The sequence below is a fragment of the Schistocerca nitens genome, chromosome 4 (genome assembly GCF_023898315.1).
Source record: "Schistocerca nitens isolate TAMUIC-IGC-003100 chromosome 4, iqSchNite1.1, whole genome shotgun sequence".
In the NCBI taxonomy this organism is placed as follows: Eukaryota; Metazoa; Arthropoda; class Insecta; order Orthoptera; family Acrididae; genus Schistocerca; species Schistocerca nitens.
The window spans coordinates 701,693,904-701,710,903 of record NC_064617.1 but is presented as its reverse complement, the minus strand read 5'-3'; the positions used below and the strand labels follow the sequence as shown (position 1 = coordinate 701,710,903).

General features: G+C 43.7%; 1 protein-coding gene across 1 annotated transcript in view; it reads left to right on the top strand.

Annotated features, from left to right (window-relative positions):
- LOC126253122 (signal recognition particle receptor subunit beta) overlaps positions 1-17,000 on the top strand; it is a 70,310-nt gene that overhangs the window by 35,679 nt on the left and 17,631 nt on the right. The window contains exon 4 of the mRNA XM_049954247.1: positions 11,594-11,725. Coding sequence (XP_049810204.1) covers positions 11,594-11,725 — 132 coding nt within the window. The remainder of the gene's footprint in view (positions 1-11,593; positions 11,726-17,000) is intronic.

Here is a 17,000-nt window from a genome sequence, read left to right as displayed (position 1 = left end):
CAGTCATTTGAAGCTTTTTTTGGGGACAACCAACCCCTTTCTGTAGTGAATTTTTAAGCCTTCCTTCTGTTTTTAGTTTCTCCAATTTTATGACTTTCGTTCCCATTGCTGCTGGTTTTCAATTTCGGTTTTTTACTGTTTCCTAAGTCACGGACCGGGCACTAATGACCATAGCAGTTTTGCGCCCAAAAAAAAAAAAAAAAAAAAAAACATTTTGTCAGGGACAGATATGGGGTCCTTGTTGGCCATGGGAGTACCTCAACATCATTCAGGCAGTTCATAGCAACATATGTAATGTGTGGACAGACATTGTCCTGTTGAGAAATGGCACTACAATACTGTCACCAGAGAGGTAACACATGAGGGTGCAGTATGTCCGTTATATACAATTGTGCTTTCAGAGTTCCTTTAATCACTACCAGCTGTCCCGGAAGTCATACCCGATGGCTCCTGATACCATGGTGCCAGGGGTAACACTGCTGTGCCTGTCCAAAACATTAGAAGAATGGGAAGCTACTCTGCAATACATTACTTTTTCAAGAATTTTGGATAAGGCAATCAGAAGAGAGATTGGGCGGTGGTTATTGACATCAGACGTATCCCTTTTTTTATGCAGTGGTTTAACAATGGCATACTTCAATCTATCTGGGAAAATACCCTGCTTCAGAGAGCTATTACATATGTGGCTAAGAATCCCACGTATCTCTTGGGTACAAGCTTTTATTATCCTGCTTGAAATGCCATCAATTCTATGTGAGCTTTTATTCTTGAGAGAATTTACTATCTTCCTAATTTCAGAAGGAGAGTGTTGTGACTCTCTGATCTTCCAAAGTGCCGCTGTGCAGTTATGCACGTCCTCTACATGTGGCGCTGTCTGCCAGCCATGCAGCAGCCGCGCCACCTAGGCGGCCAGCCAGCCAGTGGCCGCTAGACTTGGACTCGGTGCTGATTTGAATGTTACTGTGTACACATGTCTTACTTTGTCTACTTGCTCTGTGACTTACATGTGTTGTGTCGTTTTTGAAATATATGTGTTCAATTTGACGTTATAACAATTGGCGACAAGGTAGTGGATTTTTCCTTTTCATCGTTGACCCACAGGTTTCCATGGCTACTTTAGACCAACTATTGCAAGGTCTCATTGAACAGCAAACGCTTCTCACATCGGCGATACGCGATTTCGTCGCGGCATCCAATGCGGGGCGTTTCTCGTCGTTGTCTATACCTCCTTTTCCTCCTTACGACAAGACGGCAGAAGACTGGTCTGATTACGAAAAACGTCTTTGACAGCACTTCTTGGCATTTCATGTTACGGACCAACAAACATGTAAGTCTCTGTTCCTTTCAGGGATTTCACCTCAAATGTATAGGTTGTTGTCGCAATTGGCTCCTTTGAAAGATTCTGCGTCTTTGTCCTTTGCTGACATGTGCTCACTTCTGTCCATATATTTTCAAAAGCATACGCATGTGGTAGCCTCTCGTGTTGCCTTTTATCGCTGTCAAAAACAACCGAATCAATCTTATTGCGCTTGGGCTGCTGAACTTCACTTCCTCAGTAGAAAGTGTCAATTTGTTACTGAAGTTCACAAAGAATCCGACGCCGATTCCATGGTACAGGATGCTATTATCCGGTCGGCGCCCGACAAAGAAGTTAGGCAACGTGCCCTTCAGTTGGCAAATCCGACTCTAGATGAAGTTCTATCCATCGCGCAGTCGTTTGAAATTTCTCGCGCCGCTGGAGCACAAATAGAGGTGTGGAATGACGTCGGGGAAAGGCAACCTCTGTGCGCTGTTGATGACGCATGTGGCGTGTCCCCGCCGGCCGACGTGGCCGCAGTACGCTCCCAAGTGCAGCCTCGGCCTAACCATAAACAAACCTCTAAGAAACTGCAGCAAAACCCCCGGCAACTTCCTTCATGCCTGCGGTGTTTTACGAAACATTCACGGGAGGATTGTCCCCAACGTTGGGCCATGTGTCACAATTGCAAAAAGAAGGGTCATCCATTTGTAAATCCGACCACATACCTGATGTTCATGACCGTGACGCTGATTCTGCTTCTGTGTTGTCTGTCAATGGTACTTCTTCCCTTTCAGGGAAGTCTGCTGCCACTATCATCAATTCTCAGACGTATCTTCAGTTGGGTTCTCCAATCCTATCACCTGTCACTCGACAATTACGGACGTACAATAAACAGAAGATTTCTCTCTTGGGACAATTTAATGCTGACGGATCTTACAAATCCGTCATTCACACTGTTACCATATTTGTGGTCGACCATAGTAATGCGGAAAATCTTTTTGGTTTCGATGCCTTTCACGTTTTTGGGTTCTCCATAGCTGACTCTGTCAATATCGTCTCTGATGCCATTCCTTATGCTCAATTGGATTCCTTGTCGACGACATTTTCGTCCCTTTTTTCTCCATGCAAATGACTTTGAAGCTCATATCACGCTCATACCCATTGATCGGCCTAAGTTTTTTTGGGCTCGGCCCAGTCCTGTGGCCCTTCATGATCGGGTCAAACGGGAGGTGGATCGTCTCACTGCTTCAGGGGTCTTGCTTCCTGTCACTTCAAGTCAGTGGTCCTCTCCTGTCGTTGTCGTTGCTAAGCCCAATGCTGATATTCATCCCTGTGGCGATTTCAAAGCCCTGAAGAATTGTTCACTAAACTTGCTGGAGGCCAGTATTTTTCTAAAATTGACCTGTTAGAAGCTTATCATCAACTTCCTCTTGACGCTGCTTCCTGGCAGTTTCTGGTCCTTAACAAGCCTTTTGGCCTCTATCAATACCAACGATTGCCATTCGGGGTTGCCAGCGCCCCTGCTCTCTTTCAGCGATTTTTGGAACAATTATTGCTCGCTGTCCCTGGGTGTATCAATTACATGGACGACATTGTTGTCACTGGCTCCTCCACTGAAGAACATCTTCAGAATCTCTGCACACTTTTTCATGTCTTACGGACTGCCGGTCTTAAGTGTAACCTTCAGAACTCAAAATTTTTTTCAGGCATCTATCACGTACTTGGGGTTCCAACTCTCTCGGGATGGTATTCGTCTGCTTCAGCAAACTGCCGCTGTGGTCGATGCCCTTCCTCGCTCTACATCTGTTAAGGAACTGCAGGCCTTCTTGGGGAAAATAGCATACTATCACAGGTTTTTACCGTCTGCGGCTTCGGTGGCTCAGCCGTTGCATCGCCTGTTGCATAAAAACGTGCCCTTTCACTGGTCCGCGTCCTGCGATGCAGCTTTCCAGAAATTGAAGACTATGCTGAAACAGGCCCCGTGCCTGGCTACTTATTGACCTGGCCAACATCTTGTTCTTGCCACGGACGCCTCTCAATACGGGGTTGGTGCAGTCCTTGCGCACCGTTTTTCTGACGGTTCTGAACAACCCATTGCTTATGCCTCCAAAATGCTCACGGATGCCCAAAGTAAAATATTCTTAAATTGAAAAAGAAGCTTTGGCCATTATTTATGCTCTTCATAAGTTTGGTGCTTTTCTTTATGGATCCAAATTTCATCTTGTTACGGACCAAAAACCACTTGTTTCCTTGTTTCATCCATCAATGTCACTTCCCGACAAGGCTGCACACCGCCTCCAGCGTTGGGCTCTTTACTTGTCTCGTTTCAATTATGAGATTCATTTCTGGCAGACGGCTCAACATGCGAATGCTGATGCACTGTGTCGCCTTCCTGATCTGGCATTCAATAGGGACGAACTTTTGTGTTTCCATCTGGATGTTGCCGAGCAGTGGGTCGTGGATGGGTTCCCCATCACCGGGGACCGGCTGGCGGCTGCTACGGGTTCTGACCCTACCCTCTCCCAGGTTTTACACTGTATTCAGAAGAGTTGGCCAGATCGTCCGTCTGCTAAGACTTCTGATCCGTTGTGGAACTACTGCGCTTTGTGCTGCCGCCTCATGGTTAGGGACGGTGTTATCCTCCTTTCCACCAACAATGCTTCGCCGCATGTTATGGTACCTGCGTCTTTGCGTGCTTCGGTCTTGTGCCTCCTTCACCAAGGACACTGGGGTGTCTCGTGCACAAAATCTCTGGCGCGCCGTCATGTGTACTGGCCTGGCATCGACTCTGAAATCGCACACATGGTTGCCGCCTGTGGCCCTTGTGCGTCACAGGCCGCCACCCCGAAGTCATCTTTGTCACCGTGGCCTTCTCCTGAGAAGCCCTGGGAGCATATTTATGCTGACTTCGCGGGACCTTTTTTAGGTACTTATTGGCTACTTGTAATTGACACCTACTCTAACTTTCCTTTCATTGTCCGTTGCACATCGCCTACCACCACGGCAACCACAAGTGCTCTAGCTCGCATTTTATCTTTGGAAGGCCTTCCCTCTACTCTTGTTACTGATAATGGTCCGCAATTTGCCTCTTCCGAATTTGCGGATTTTTGTGCTCGTCACAGCACCATGCATGTCACGGCCCCTCCGTTCCATCCACAATCAAACAGTGAGGGTGAATGACTGCTCCGCACATTTAAGGCTCAGATGAGGAAACTCGTGACTTCTTCTGCTGTTAATGATGCGCTTCTCCAATTTCTGGCTTCTTACCGTTTCACCCCCATGGGCGACCACAGCCCAGCTGAGCTCTTACATGGCCGACAGCCCCGCACGCTACTTCATCTTCTGCGGCCTTTCACCTCACGGCTGCGGGTGCCTTCACTTGGCCGGTTCACCGCCGGGGACCTTGTATGGGTACGTGGATTTGGCAGGTGGCCAAAGTGGACTACTGGCCGCATCTTACGACACCATGGCCGGTGCCTGTATGAAATCCAGACGGACACGGGTGTTGCAGTGCGTCATTTGGACCGGCTTCGGCCTCGTGTGCCGGCAACGCCTGTTCCGAATGCCGCTACACCACCTTCGGCTCTACCTGACGCTCGGGATCTTGGCATCTCTCATTACTCACAATGCAGCCTTGTCTTCATCATCTCAGTGCCAGCATAAGAACGGACACCACCAGGAAACGTGCCCATGCAGGAACCGGAGGACCATCATCTGTCGGAGCAACTCTATTCGCCTCCTTCTCCTACGGACGCCGACACATCGCCCATGTCTCCTGTTGTAACAATCGGACTTGCCGCAATGGGCAGATTGGTGCACGGGCCCCAGCAGATTCGACCCCTACGTCTCCTGTCATCTTGACCCGTTATCACTGGGGACACTTCCGTCCGTATGGAAAGCCTCCTCCTCGAGACTTCACGGTCAGTCAAACAACACCTATGGACATTAGCAATCTACAGGCCACCTCCATCAAGACCTGTGAAAAAATTCAAAGGGGGGAAAAGTATTGTGACTCGCCGATCTTTCAAAGTGCCGCCGCGCAGTTACGCGCGTCCTCTACATGCGGCGCTGTCTGCCAGCCAAGCAGCAGCCACGCTGCCTAAGCGGCCAGCCATCCAGCGGCCGCTAGACTTGGACTCAGTGCTGATTTGAATGTTACCATGTACACACGTCTTATTTTGTCTACTTGCTCTGTGACTTACATGTGTTGTGTCGTTTTTGAAATGTGTGTGTTCATCTTGATAGTATAACAGAGAGGTCGGTGGAATTTCAATTGTATCAAATTGTGTGGGTAAGACCTCTTCCATTAACTGCCTTGCTTCTTCTTATGAACATTTAGATCCTATTGTCTCTACAACATTTAAAAAATGATTATTCAAAATGTTTTCGACTTCCGGCTTGTTGTTTGTCAAGTTTCCATTCGCTTTGATGGTAATGCCGTCATCCTGTACTCTTGGTTGCCCTGTCTCCCTTGTAATAATATTCCAAATTGTTTTGATTTTTATCAGTGGTATTAATCTCAGACATGATGAACATGCTTCTAGACTTTTTAATAACCTTTCTTAATGTAGCACAGTAGTTTTTATAATATTTGGCTGTTTCTGGGTCATTACTCTTTCTTTTTGTTAGATACAGTTCCCTTTTGTGGTTACAAGATATTTTTTATTCTTTTAGTAAGCCAAGGTTTTTTGCATTGTTTCTTATAATTAGATTTAACTATTTTCTTGGGGAAACAGTTTTCAAATTCTCTTACAAGTGTATCATGAAATAAGTTATATTTTAAATTAGCATCGGGTTCCTTGTACACCTCATCCCAGTCTAACTGCTGAAGATTTTCCCCGACGTTTCTAATTGTTGAGTCATTAATTGAACGCACAACTTTGGAGGGTAGTTTTGAATTACTGAATGGAGCTGTGTCATATACTGTAACTAGCTGAGCACCATGATCAGAAAGGCCATTCTCAACAGGACAAGAATTTATGTTTTTAAACTTATCTTGGTCTATAAAAGTGTTATCTATCAATGTGCTGCTGTCCTTTACTACCCGAGTAGGAACATTAATGACAGATGTCAAATTGAAAGAACCGAGCAAGACTTCCAGGTCATACTTCCTATTACACTCTTTCAGTGAATCAACATTGAAGTCCCCACAAGTAATAATTTGCTCTCCCCTATCTGACAGATAGCACAACAAGGCATCCAAGTTTTCCAGGAATAAATGTAAGTTTCCTGAAGGGGACCTGTATACTGTTACAATTATAAAAGAGCACTCCTTCAGTTTAAGTTGACAGGCACATGCTTCTATATGTTGCTGTAGACAAAACTTTTTTGTATCTAAGCTTTATACACAGTGATAACTTTTGACATATATGGCAACTCCTCCTCTCACCTTATTCTCTCTACTCATATGTGCAGCTAGTTTATAGCCACTGATATTTACCTTTTCCATATCAGACAGGCATAGTATATCTATTACATTATCAGATTCAATGTCATTTAAACAAACCAGGAGCTCATCTACTTTATTCTTCAATGCCGAAATATTTTGGTGAAAAATAGTAACATTATTTTTTACTTTACTTTTGTGAGAATCTACTTTTTCCTTTAATCCACCAATATTTTGGTTAAATATTGTAACATTATTATTTACTGTTGTGAGAATCTTGTGAGTTTTGGACCTCTTTAACACCTGCCTGCCTGAACTTCTCATTGGACACTGATATTAGTCTAAAAAAGTACATCAATGAGTATTAGTGTCCCCCCTTACAGATTTCGCCACTTCCCCATCTTCCTGTCAGTGCCCCATCATCAGACCCATGGACGCCTGCCCAGATGGGCTTTAAACAAGGTGGACTGGAAAACTTTCACATCTGCTGTCACCATTGAATCTCCCCCATACGGTAACATCGATGTGATGATTGAGCAGGCGACTACAACAATCGTTTCTGTGTCGGAAAACACGATCCCTCGATCTTTAGGGTGTCCTCTGCGAAAGGCACTCCCTTGGTGGAAGTTGAAGTCACTGAAGCAGTTAAGGAGCGTCAGCGAGCTCTACAGCGGCATAAGTGGCACCCTTCCCTGGAGCACCTCACAGCCTTTAAACGGCTCTGTGCCCGCATTCGCCAACTTATCAAATGATGGAAGCAGGAGTGTTGGGAGAGATATGTCTCGACCATTGGCTGCCATATGTCACCTTCCTAAGTCTGGGTAAAGATCAAACGTGTTTTCAGGTTGCACACTCCAACAGGTGTTCCCGGTGTTAATATAAATGGCGTGTTATCTACCGACACAAATGCAATTGTGGAGCACTTTGCTGAGCACTATTCTCGAGCCTCTACATCAGAGAATTACCCTCCCGCCTTTCATACTCTCAAACGGCGGCTGCAAGGGAAAGTCCTCTCGTTCACTACATGCCACAGTGAATCCTATAACACCCCACTTACAGAGTGGGAGCTCCTCAGTGCCCTTGCACATTGCCCCGACACAGCTCCTGGGCCAGATCGGATCCAGTCAGATCATTAAACATCTCTTATCTGACTACAAGCGACATCTTCAACCAAATCTGGTGCGATGGCATCTTTCCACTGCAATGGCAGGAGAGCTCCATCATTCCGGTGCTCAAACCTGGTAAAAATCCACTTGGTATGGATAGCTGTCGGCCCATCAGCCTCACCAACATTCTTTGTAAGCTGCTGGAATGTATGGTGTGTCAGCAGTTGGGTTGGGTCCTGGAGTCACATGGCCTGCTGGCTCCATGTCAGTGCGGCTTCCGCCAGTATCGGCCTACCAAGGATAATCTTGTTTCCCTCGAGTCTGCAATCCGAACGGCCTTTTCCGGACACCAACACCTGGTTGCAGTCTTTTTGATTTACGAAAAGCATATGACATGACCTGGCGACATCATATCTTTGCCACATTATATGGGTGGGGTCTCCGAGGCCCGCTCCCAATTTTTATCCAAATTTCCTGTCACTTCATACCTACCATGTCCAAGTTGGTGCCTCCCATAGTTCCGCTCATATCCAGGAGAATGGGGTCCCGTAGGGCTCTGTATTGAGTGCCTCTCTATTATTAGTGGCCATTAACGGTCTAGCAGCAGATGTAGAGCTGTCCGTCTCACCTTCTCTATATGCAGACGACTTCTGCACTTCGTACAGCTCCACCAGTACTGGTGTTGCTGAGCGGGGCATACAGGGAGCCATCCACAAGGTGCAGTCATGGGCTCTAGCCCACGGTTTCTAGTTTTTGGCCGCAGGGTCGTGTGTTATGCTCTTCTGTTGCCATCGTACCATTTATCCAGAACTTTACTTTAATAATGATCCACTCACTGTAGTGGAGACATATCAATTCTTGGGACTCGTTTTCGATGTCTGATTAACTAGGTTTCCTCATCTTCAGCAGCTTAAGTGTAAGTGCTGGCAGCACCTCAAGGCCCTCTGCTGCCTGAGCAACACCAACTGGGGTGCAGATTGCTCTACGCAGCTGCAGCTCTACAGAGCCCTTGTTCAATCCCGCCTTGACTATGGGAGTCTGGTTTGTGGTTCGGCGGTGCCCTCAGCGTTGCGTTTACTCGGCCCAGTGCACCACTGTGGTGTTTACCTAGCGACAGGAGCTTTTAGGACAAGTCCGGTGACCAGCGTCCTTGTGGAGGCTGGAGTCCCTCCATTGCAGGTTAGGCATGCACAACTGCTGGCCAGTTATGTTGCACATCCAAATCACTGTCTCCTTTTCCCACCCATGGTGGTTCATTTCCCGCATCGGTGGCCCTGGTCAGGGCTTCCAATTGCAGTTCATGTTCAATCTCTTCATTCCCAAACAGGAGTCCTTGCCTTTACCACATATACTTGAGGTCCATTCACGTACACCTCCATGGTGTACCCCTAGCCCGCGACTTCGCCTGGACCTTTCACATGGTCCTAAGGACTGAAGTTAATCCTGCAGATCTCCGCTGTCACTTCCTCTCGGTTCTTGACATGTCTGAGGCCATGAAGTGGATTACACCAACAGCTCGATGGCTGATGCTCATGTCGGCTTCACGTTTGTCCATGGAGGACATATTGAACAGCATTCCTTGCCCGATGGCTGCAGTGTTTTCACTGCCAAGCTGGTGGCTATGTCTCGTGCTCTTGAGCACATCTGGTCATGCCCTGGGGAGTCATTTCTTCTGTGTATTGACTCCTTGAGCAGCTTACAAGCTATCGACCAGTGCTACCCTCATCATCCTTTGGTAGCAACCATCCAGGAGTCCCTCTATGCCCTGGAATGGTTCATTCATTCTGTGGTGTTTGTCTGGAGCCCAGGTCACGTCGGAATCATAGGCAATGTACTTGCTAACAGGCTGGCCAAACAGGCTACGCAGAGTCAGCTTATGGAGATCGGCTTCTCTACAACTGACCTGCGTTCAGTACTCTGCTGCAAGGTTTTGCAGCTTTAGGAGATGAAATGGCATAACCTCAGGACACACAACAAACTGCATGCCATTAAGGAGACTACGAATGTGTGGCAGTCCTCCATGCTGGCCTCTCGCAGGGACTGTGTGGTTCTCTACTGGCTCCGCATTGGCCACGCTTGGGTGACACACGGCTACCTCCTGCTCCGTGATGACCCACCTCTATGTTGGTGTGGTGCCTGGCTGACAGTGGCCCATATCTTGGTGAGCTGTCCTTTGGCTGCCCTGCGACGGACTCTCCAGTTACTGGACTCGTTGCCATTAATTTTAGCTGACAACGCCTCATCGGCTAATTTAGTTTTACGTTTTATACACAACAGTGGGTTTTATCATTCTATATAAGTTTGAGCGCATGTCCTTTGTCCCTTTGTGTTCTCCAATCTAATGCTTTTAGGGTGGATATTTTAATGTGTCGCAGAGTGGCTGGCTTTTTCTTTTTATTCTCGTAGTTGGCCAGCCACGGTCATCTGCTTTCTTGTTTTTACCTCTTCTACCTGTTTCTTGCCCCTCTGTGGTTTTCTTTTCCTGTTTTGTCCATGGTAGTGGTGGTTGTCCTTTTGTCGTTCTTCTGGTTCTTCCTTCTCCTGTTATTGTGCTGTAGGTCTCCTTTCTTTTTTCTTCCCTTTGTGTAATTATTTTACCGCCGGGAAAAAGGGACCGATGACCTTGCAGTTTGGTCCCCCCCCCCCTCCTCTTTTAAACCAACCGACCAAACCATCAGTTGTGATGTAGAGCTGTGATTCGTATCCAAAAACACAGCAACACTATTCACCAGCAGTCATAGCTTCCCAGCCATAGCACCACTCCAAATGCAGTCATCTGCTAGTCACTAACCAGTGGTGCCGGGTGACACAGGCTGCTGCAAGGAGTTCATTTCTTGTTCACAGATGACAGGAGAAAATGAGTAGAAGTTACAGTGTGCTTGGTGCACAATATGGCAATTATCCCTTGTGGTGATCAGATGTGATCGACCCCGACACTGAGGAGCATGCTTGCCCTAACATTCCCGTAGAGTTCAACATAAGCCACTGTCACACCTAAAAGCCCCAAAATTCTGGATGTTTCATGATATTACTAGTTGACCAATTGTAGACTGATAATGAGGCCACTTTCAGACTCTGTCAGATGCAGAAAATGCTGTCGCATATGAGTACGTGGCATTTCCATGTTCTTCAGTGTACAGTCAACACCTAATCCTATCACGCTGCTTGTGTACCATACCAGGCCGGGTAACAACACTGAACATGAACAACACTGATGCACTCTAGCAGTTGTGGAATTACAACTGTAATGATTTACATAGCTGCTGATGGTGTACATATATGAAGTTACATTGACATCTGACCATGTCTTCTGGGTGCTTCACTCTTTTGGTTCAGCAGTTTCTTAATTTTATTTCATGATCATGACTACTGTTCAGTTTAGGCTGTGTACTGATTTTTCATGTGAGTATAGTATAATTTGTGAAATGGACATACTTGGGTTACAATTTGAACGTTCATCACACATTGTTCCACGAGTTGGCCAGAATCTAAAATTAAAATGTGACACCAAGTGTATCCTGAATAACAGTGATGTAAAATAACAAAGTAAAAATGGCTAAACACCCAAAACTGTGTAGTAGTGATGATCACAAAATAAAATGATTTTTTTTATTTAACCAATGTTAGCCAGTACAACATACTGTTATCATTCGAAAAATTTATATTGGCTATGGTTTCCGTTGCAACAAAAATAATTTGTGGAATATTTTATCAACTAAATGGTAGAAAGATCTGCTTAGCATGTCTATGAATGATATTCTGTGCATAAACATTATGTATTAATAATATGTTTTGTTTCAGATACTTGTACACCTTGTTGTCCGAACCGAGTATCAAATCAAATGTAACACCATTCCTAGTGTTGTGTAACAAACAAGATCAAACAATGGCCAAAGGGAGCAAAGTAATTCAAGCATTGCTGGAGAAAGAAATGTGAGTACTTTATCATTTTAGCAGTCTTCGCTGCTGTATTACCTGTGTTAGAATGCAGAATGACTTACATCCCCGAAATAGATGCAAAAAATTCTTGAGTAGTGTATCAGTACCACAGACGTAAAAAGTCACCAGTCTCTGCAAAGTACACCTTGTGTATGAAGCATATTAGTATGACTTATTTTGTAGCTTTTGTGGAGTATCCCTCTGAAAAAATTATTTTCTGCTCTATTTATTAATAAAGAGTCTGCAGGTATTGGTTTTGCAAGTGGTGATCATATATGAACTTAGCATGCTATGTTTGTTCATGAGATACAGAAGCAGCAAGTGTTAATACTGTGTTCCTGGGCATTCAAAGAGTATTGATATATTTTGCTAAACTTGACTAGTTAATAAAATAAAAGAATACTGAAAGACTTTATGGCAAATATAGGTCAGTATGTTGTTATAAATGGGGAGAAATTGTCAGATGTGAAAGTAACTTCGGGCACACCTCAAAGAATTGTAAAACCATTACAGTTTATGAATTTTTTTTATCTGTATTAGCAATAACTTCATGGGACTGTTTATGGACAATGATGATCCATGTGGGGAAGTCACAACTGCAGGGAAGTTTCAGGGAAATGCAGAGAGACCTGAAGAGAATTGATGTTTGGTGTACTGAATGACAGCTGATCATCAACATAAACAAATATAATGTATTTCATATAAATATGCAGAAGTGCTATTATTGTTTCACTCTGCCATTAGTGACCAATTGCAAATGTATAGTGGTAGTAATTTGAAGTTGAATGGCCATATAAGACCAGTTCTAGGAAAAGGGAGATCTCTGGCTAAAATTCTTGGAAAGGTTGTAAAGGAATGTAATTTATCCAAGAAGGTAATAATTTACTAAATCAAATCCTCACAGTTTTAAAGTTACATCAGCTCAATCATAATTCTTGTGCTTCCTGTAACTCGCATACTATTGATATGTGGGGAATAGCGGTCTGTTCTCCTTTCCATTCCCGCCTGTCAGTATTTTAGCTGCTGAAGAATATGGTGGTGACAGCTTCCAAAAGCTTGAAAATTGTAACTCAGTTGCTGTGGGTTGAAAACTGAAGATTTTATTCAGTCATGTTCTGTGAAGGACTGACACCGTTTACACAACCTTTGTTCAACCAGTTCTCGTGTGTGTGTGTGTGTGTGTGTGTGTGTGTGTGTGTGTGTGTGTGTGTGTGTGTGTGTGTCATCTACTCTGATGAAGGCCTGTTTGGCCAAAAGCTTTTGTTTGACATTCTTTTTATTGTGTCTATCTGCAAATAGCATCTCCACTATATGGTAAAGAACAGCAATCCTTTTCATAATATTGTAAGAGCACACATTGCAAGATGTGTTAAGCACTGTATTACCTACCACTGTGATCAAATTGGAACAACTTGATATTATACAGAGGTTACCTGATAGTTTACTTTCTGTGCACCATTTGTGAACTGGGAGGACAAAGAAATGGTATGTGATGTAATCTCCATTACATGCCGTAAGTGGCTTGTGGAATATAAAAGCAAAGTAGCTGTTCGTGCTAAAGATCAGCTTTAGTATCTTGATGAAATTTTCTTACAGTTAGGAAACATCAGGAAGCAATGTCAAAAAGATTTCATTACGTTCATGCAGACTGCACCTCCCAAAGCATTATTTCCTCTGATAGTTGCAAATTTATCATAATTTATGCCCAAAAAAGTGAAGAGTTTGTAATAATAATAATAATAATAATAATAATAATAACAACAAGTCTTCATACAGAGGAGAAAAAATTAGGAAAAGTTATGATATCATGAGTGAAGTAAAAATTTACGGTAGGATATTGACGAAAAATGTATGACAGGGATCATGATCCCTTCTGCCTTTCTAGTGTTAGTTGGTCTGTTGACCATAAGAAGCTATGAAACACACAAACACTAAAAATAATATAGTCGTATGGCATGACTGGCTGTCAGTCTCTCGAGGGATGTACTCCACCACTAATCTGGCAGTTGAAACACTTAAGTAATTTTATGGTGACCAGAATTAATTCTTCACCTGGGAAGTGAAGAGGCAAGGATATTGTCTGCCCAGTCTTGTACTGTTGGTCAACACAATTGAAGTAGTGTGTCTTTTTCCAAAAAGAATAGGCAAAAGTTATGTACACATGAAGGTTTTAGTATAGACAATATCTGTGGTTCTTCTTGAGAGAATGTTTTGCAAAGGTGGCTGGAGAAGAAAAGGGTAGATAGTGAGTTACTGTACATAGAGTGACTTAAAAATAACAGATGAGTAGGGAAAGAAAGGAAAAAATAAGTAATTGGAAATGTAGGGCTGAAACAAGGTGGTTTAAAGGAACAAGAGATGAGACCTACCAAATAGCATTAAAGACTGCTGGAAAAACAGGTAAAAATAAAATACAGTATTAACAATGTGGAGACAGAAGTGGAGCATTTATTGCCAAAAAATAACAATGATGAAATTTCAGGTGGTATTTAATGTTAAAAAATATCTATTGTACCATTAGTACAGAGCTGTGAACCATTTATTCTGAAAAAAGAGAAAAGTAAAAAAACAAGGAAAGTGAGCATAATATATGCAGAATCCTGAGGGAAGGCTACATTATTCCAAACACTGTATCACGACAAACACTTGATACTGAAAGGAGTCGGGAACAATTACAAATTTAAATTCCAGGATATCAATAATGAGCTGTGTGATGCAGTTTTATGCCACAAATCCAGAGGTCTGAGATTCAATTCTCAATTGGTCCAAGCAGTTTGTCCCCATAACTTATAATTTCTTTCACCTCTGATAATGACTTCTTATTGCAAATATACCAAGTTTCAGCATTGTTTGGATTACCCATTAAACTCTAGCTTCCGTGATAACTGGCTCAGTAAGTCAAAGGTCAGAGGAAAGGCAAGGGCATACCACTTCCAACATGGCTGCCTAGTATACCACTTGAGTGTTCAAACCAACCTTTGGGTTGAGCTGACCCTAATCAGTGATTCAGCAATGAGAGCTATCTCAAAAGTAATGACAGGGCTCGAAGCAGCAGTGAAAACACAGGAAAGAAAAACAATGAGAAAAAAATGTGGTACCATAGTGTGAAAGAATAGGGAAGAAAGGGGATGGTGGTGGTGACAGGTAGCAAATAAAAAGGGTACATGCGGATGGATATGTGTGTGTTTGCGAGTGTATACCTGTCCTTTTTTCCCCCTAAGGTAAGTCTTTCCGCTCCCGGGATTGGAATGAGTTTCAGAGATGTACGTACTTTTTTCTATTCCATTCCGAGAACTTTTCAAACCACCATCATGTTCTGAGCTCTAACTGAATGACCTCCTCCGTGCCAACCTGCTTGGATTCCAAAAACATTGATCTTGTGAAACCAACATCCACTTTTCTCACATGACAGACTGAAAGCTTTATATCCATGTGGTGAGGTAGATGCAGTATTTTTTGATTTTTGAAAAGCATTTTACTCAGTGCTATGCATATGTCTATTGTCAAAAGTTATCCTTGACGTTCATATTGTATATTAATGACCTTGCAGACAATATTAATAGTAACCTCAGACTTTTTGCTGATGGTGCAGTTATCTATAATAAAGTGCTGTCTGAAAGAAGCTGCATAAATATTCAGTCAGATATTGATAAGATTTCAAAATGGTGCAGCATAGTATCCTATGACAATAATATCAGTGAGTCACAGTTGGAAACAGCCAATTCATACAAATACCTGGGTGTCATGCTTTGTAGGGATATGACCACGTGGGCTCAGTTGTGGGTAAAGCAGATGGTAGACTTCAGTTTATTGGTAGAATACTGGGGAAGTGGAACCAGTCTGCAAAACAGATTGCTTGCAAATTACTCGTGTGTCCCATTCTAGAATATTGCTCAGATGCATTGGAACCGAACCAAAAAGGACTAACAGGGGATATTGAATATGTATAGAGAAGGGCAGCAGGAATGGTCAGGAGTTCATTTGACACTGAAGAAACTGACCTGGCAAACTCTTGAAGACAGACATAAACTATTCTGAGAAAGTGTACTAACAAAGTTTCATGAAATGGCTTTAAGTGATGGCTCTAGGAATATACTACAACCTCCTATATATCTCTCACACAGGAATCATGAAGACAAGATTAGAATACATACAAGATGCACAGAGCCATTCGTACAATCATTATTCCTGTGCTCCGTAAGTGAATGGAATGGGAAGAAACTCTAATAACTGGTACAATTAGACATACCCTTTGCCATATACTTCACAGTGGTTTCAGAGTATGGATGTAGATGTTGATGTAGATAGAAGTGGGAGGGAACAGGAAACGATGCACAAGGTCAGGAGGAGATAGCGGAATAGTGTGAGGCAGTTCCTTTGACAGATGACTCGGTAGCTGCACAACAAGACGAAAGGACTTCAGAAGGTATAGCATATAAGAGACAGAGAAAGGGGAGAAGGAAGGAAGTGGAAGAAAGTGGAAATGAAAGGGGGGGGGGGGCAGAGACAGACTTAGAGGGACGAGATAAAGTGAGGCAGGGGGAAACAGATTAGCAGATTTTTAGGCCAGTAGAATTGCGAGAGAAATGATCATCATGATAAAATAAGAGAAATCAGGGCTCGCACAGAAAAATTTAAGTGCTTGTTTTTCCCACCCGCGCTGTTAGAGATTGGAACGGTAGAGAGATAGCTTGTAGGTGGTTCATTGAACCCTCTGCCAGGCACTTAATTGTGAATAGCAGAGTAATCACATAGATGTGGAGAATTTCCACCAGCGTTGTTCAGAGAAATTACTGCTGGGAGTGAGTATCCAAATGGCTTGCATAGTGAAGCAGCTGTTGAAGTGTTTGTATTGTGGTTCACAGCATGTCTGGAAACTGGTTTCTCAAGTTCTCAGTTTGACACAGTTTTGTGGGGGCCATTGATGGAAGTACATAGCTGGTTACTTGTCATGCCAACATAGAATGCTGCACAGTAATTGCTGCATAGCTGATATATAACATGGACAAGGATATTCTATAGATTGGGTGGGTGGCAGAACACTCCTTTGGGTGATGTGTGTAGGATTTTGGATAGGATAGATATGACATCTCAGTGCATGATGAGAGGTAGTCGATACCTAGAGGTAGTCAAAACCCAGGTGAAAGATGTGGTTGAGTTTTTAAAGGCCAGCATGATACTAGGTGATCAGAGCAGTGCCGGTCAGTGGTTGGTTAACAGATCTATTGCTGTCAGAGGAGGAGATGACTTAGGGAGATCTGTTAATGGA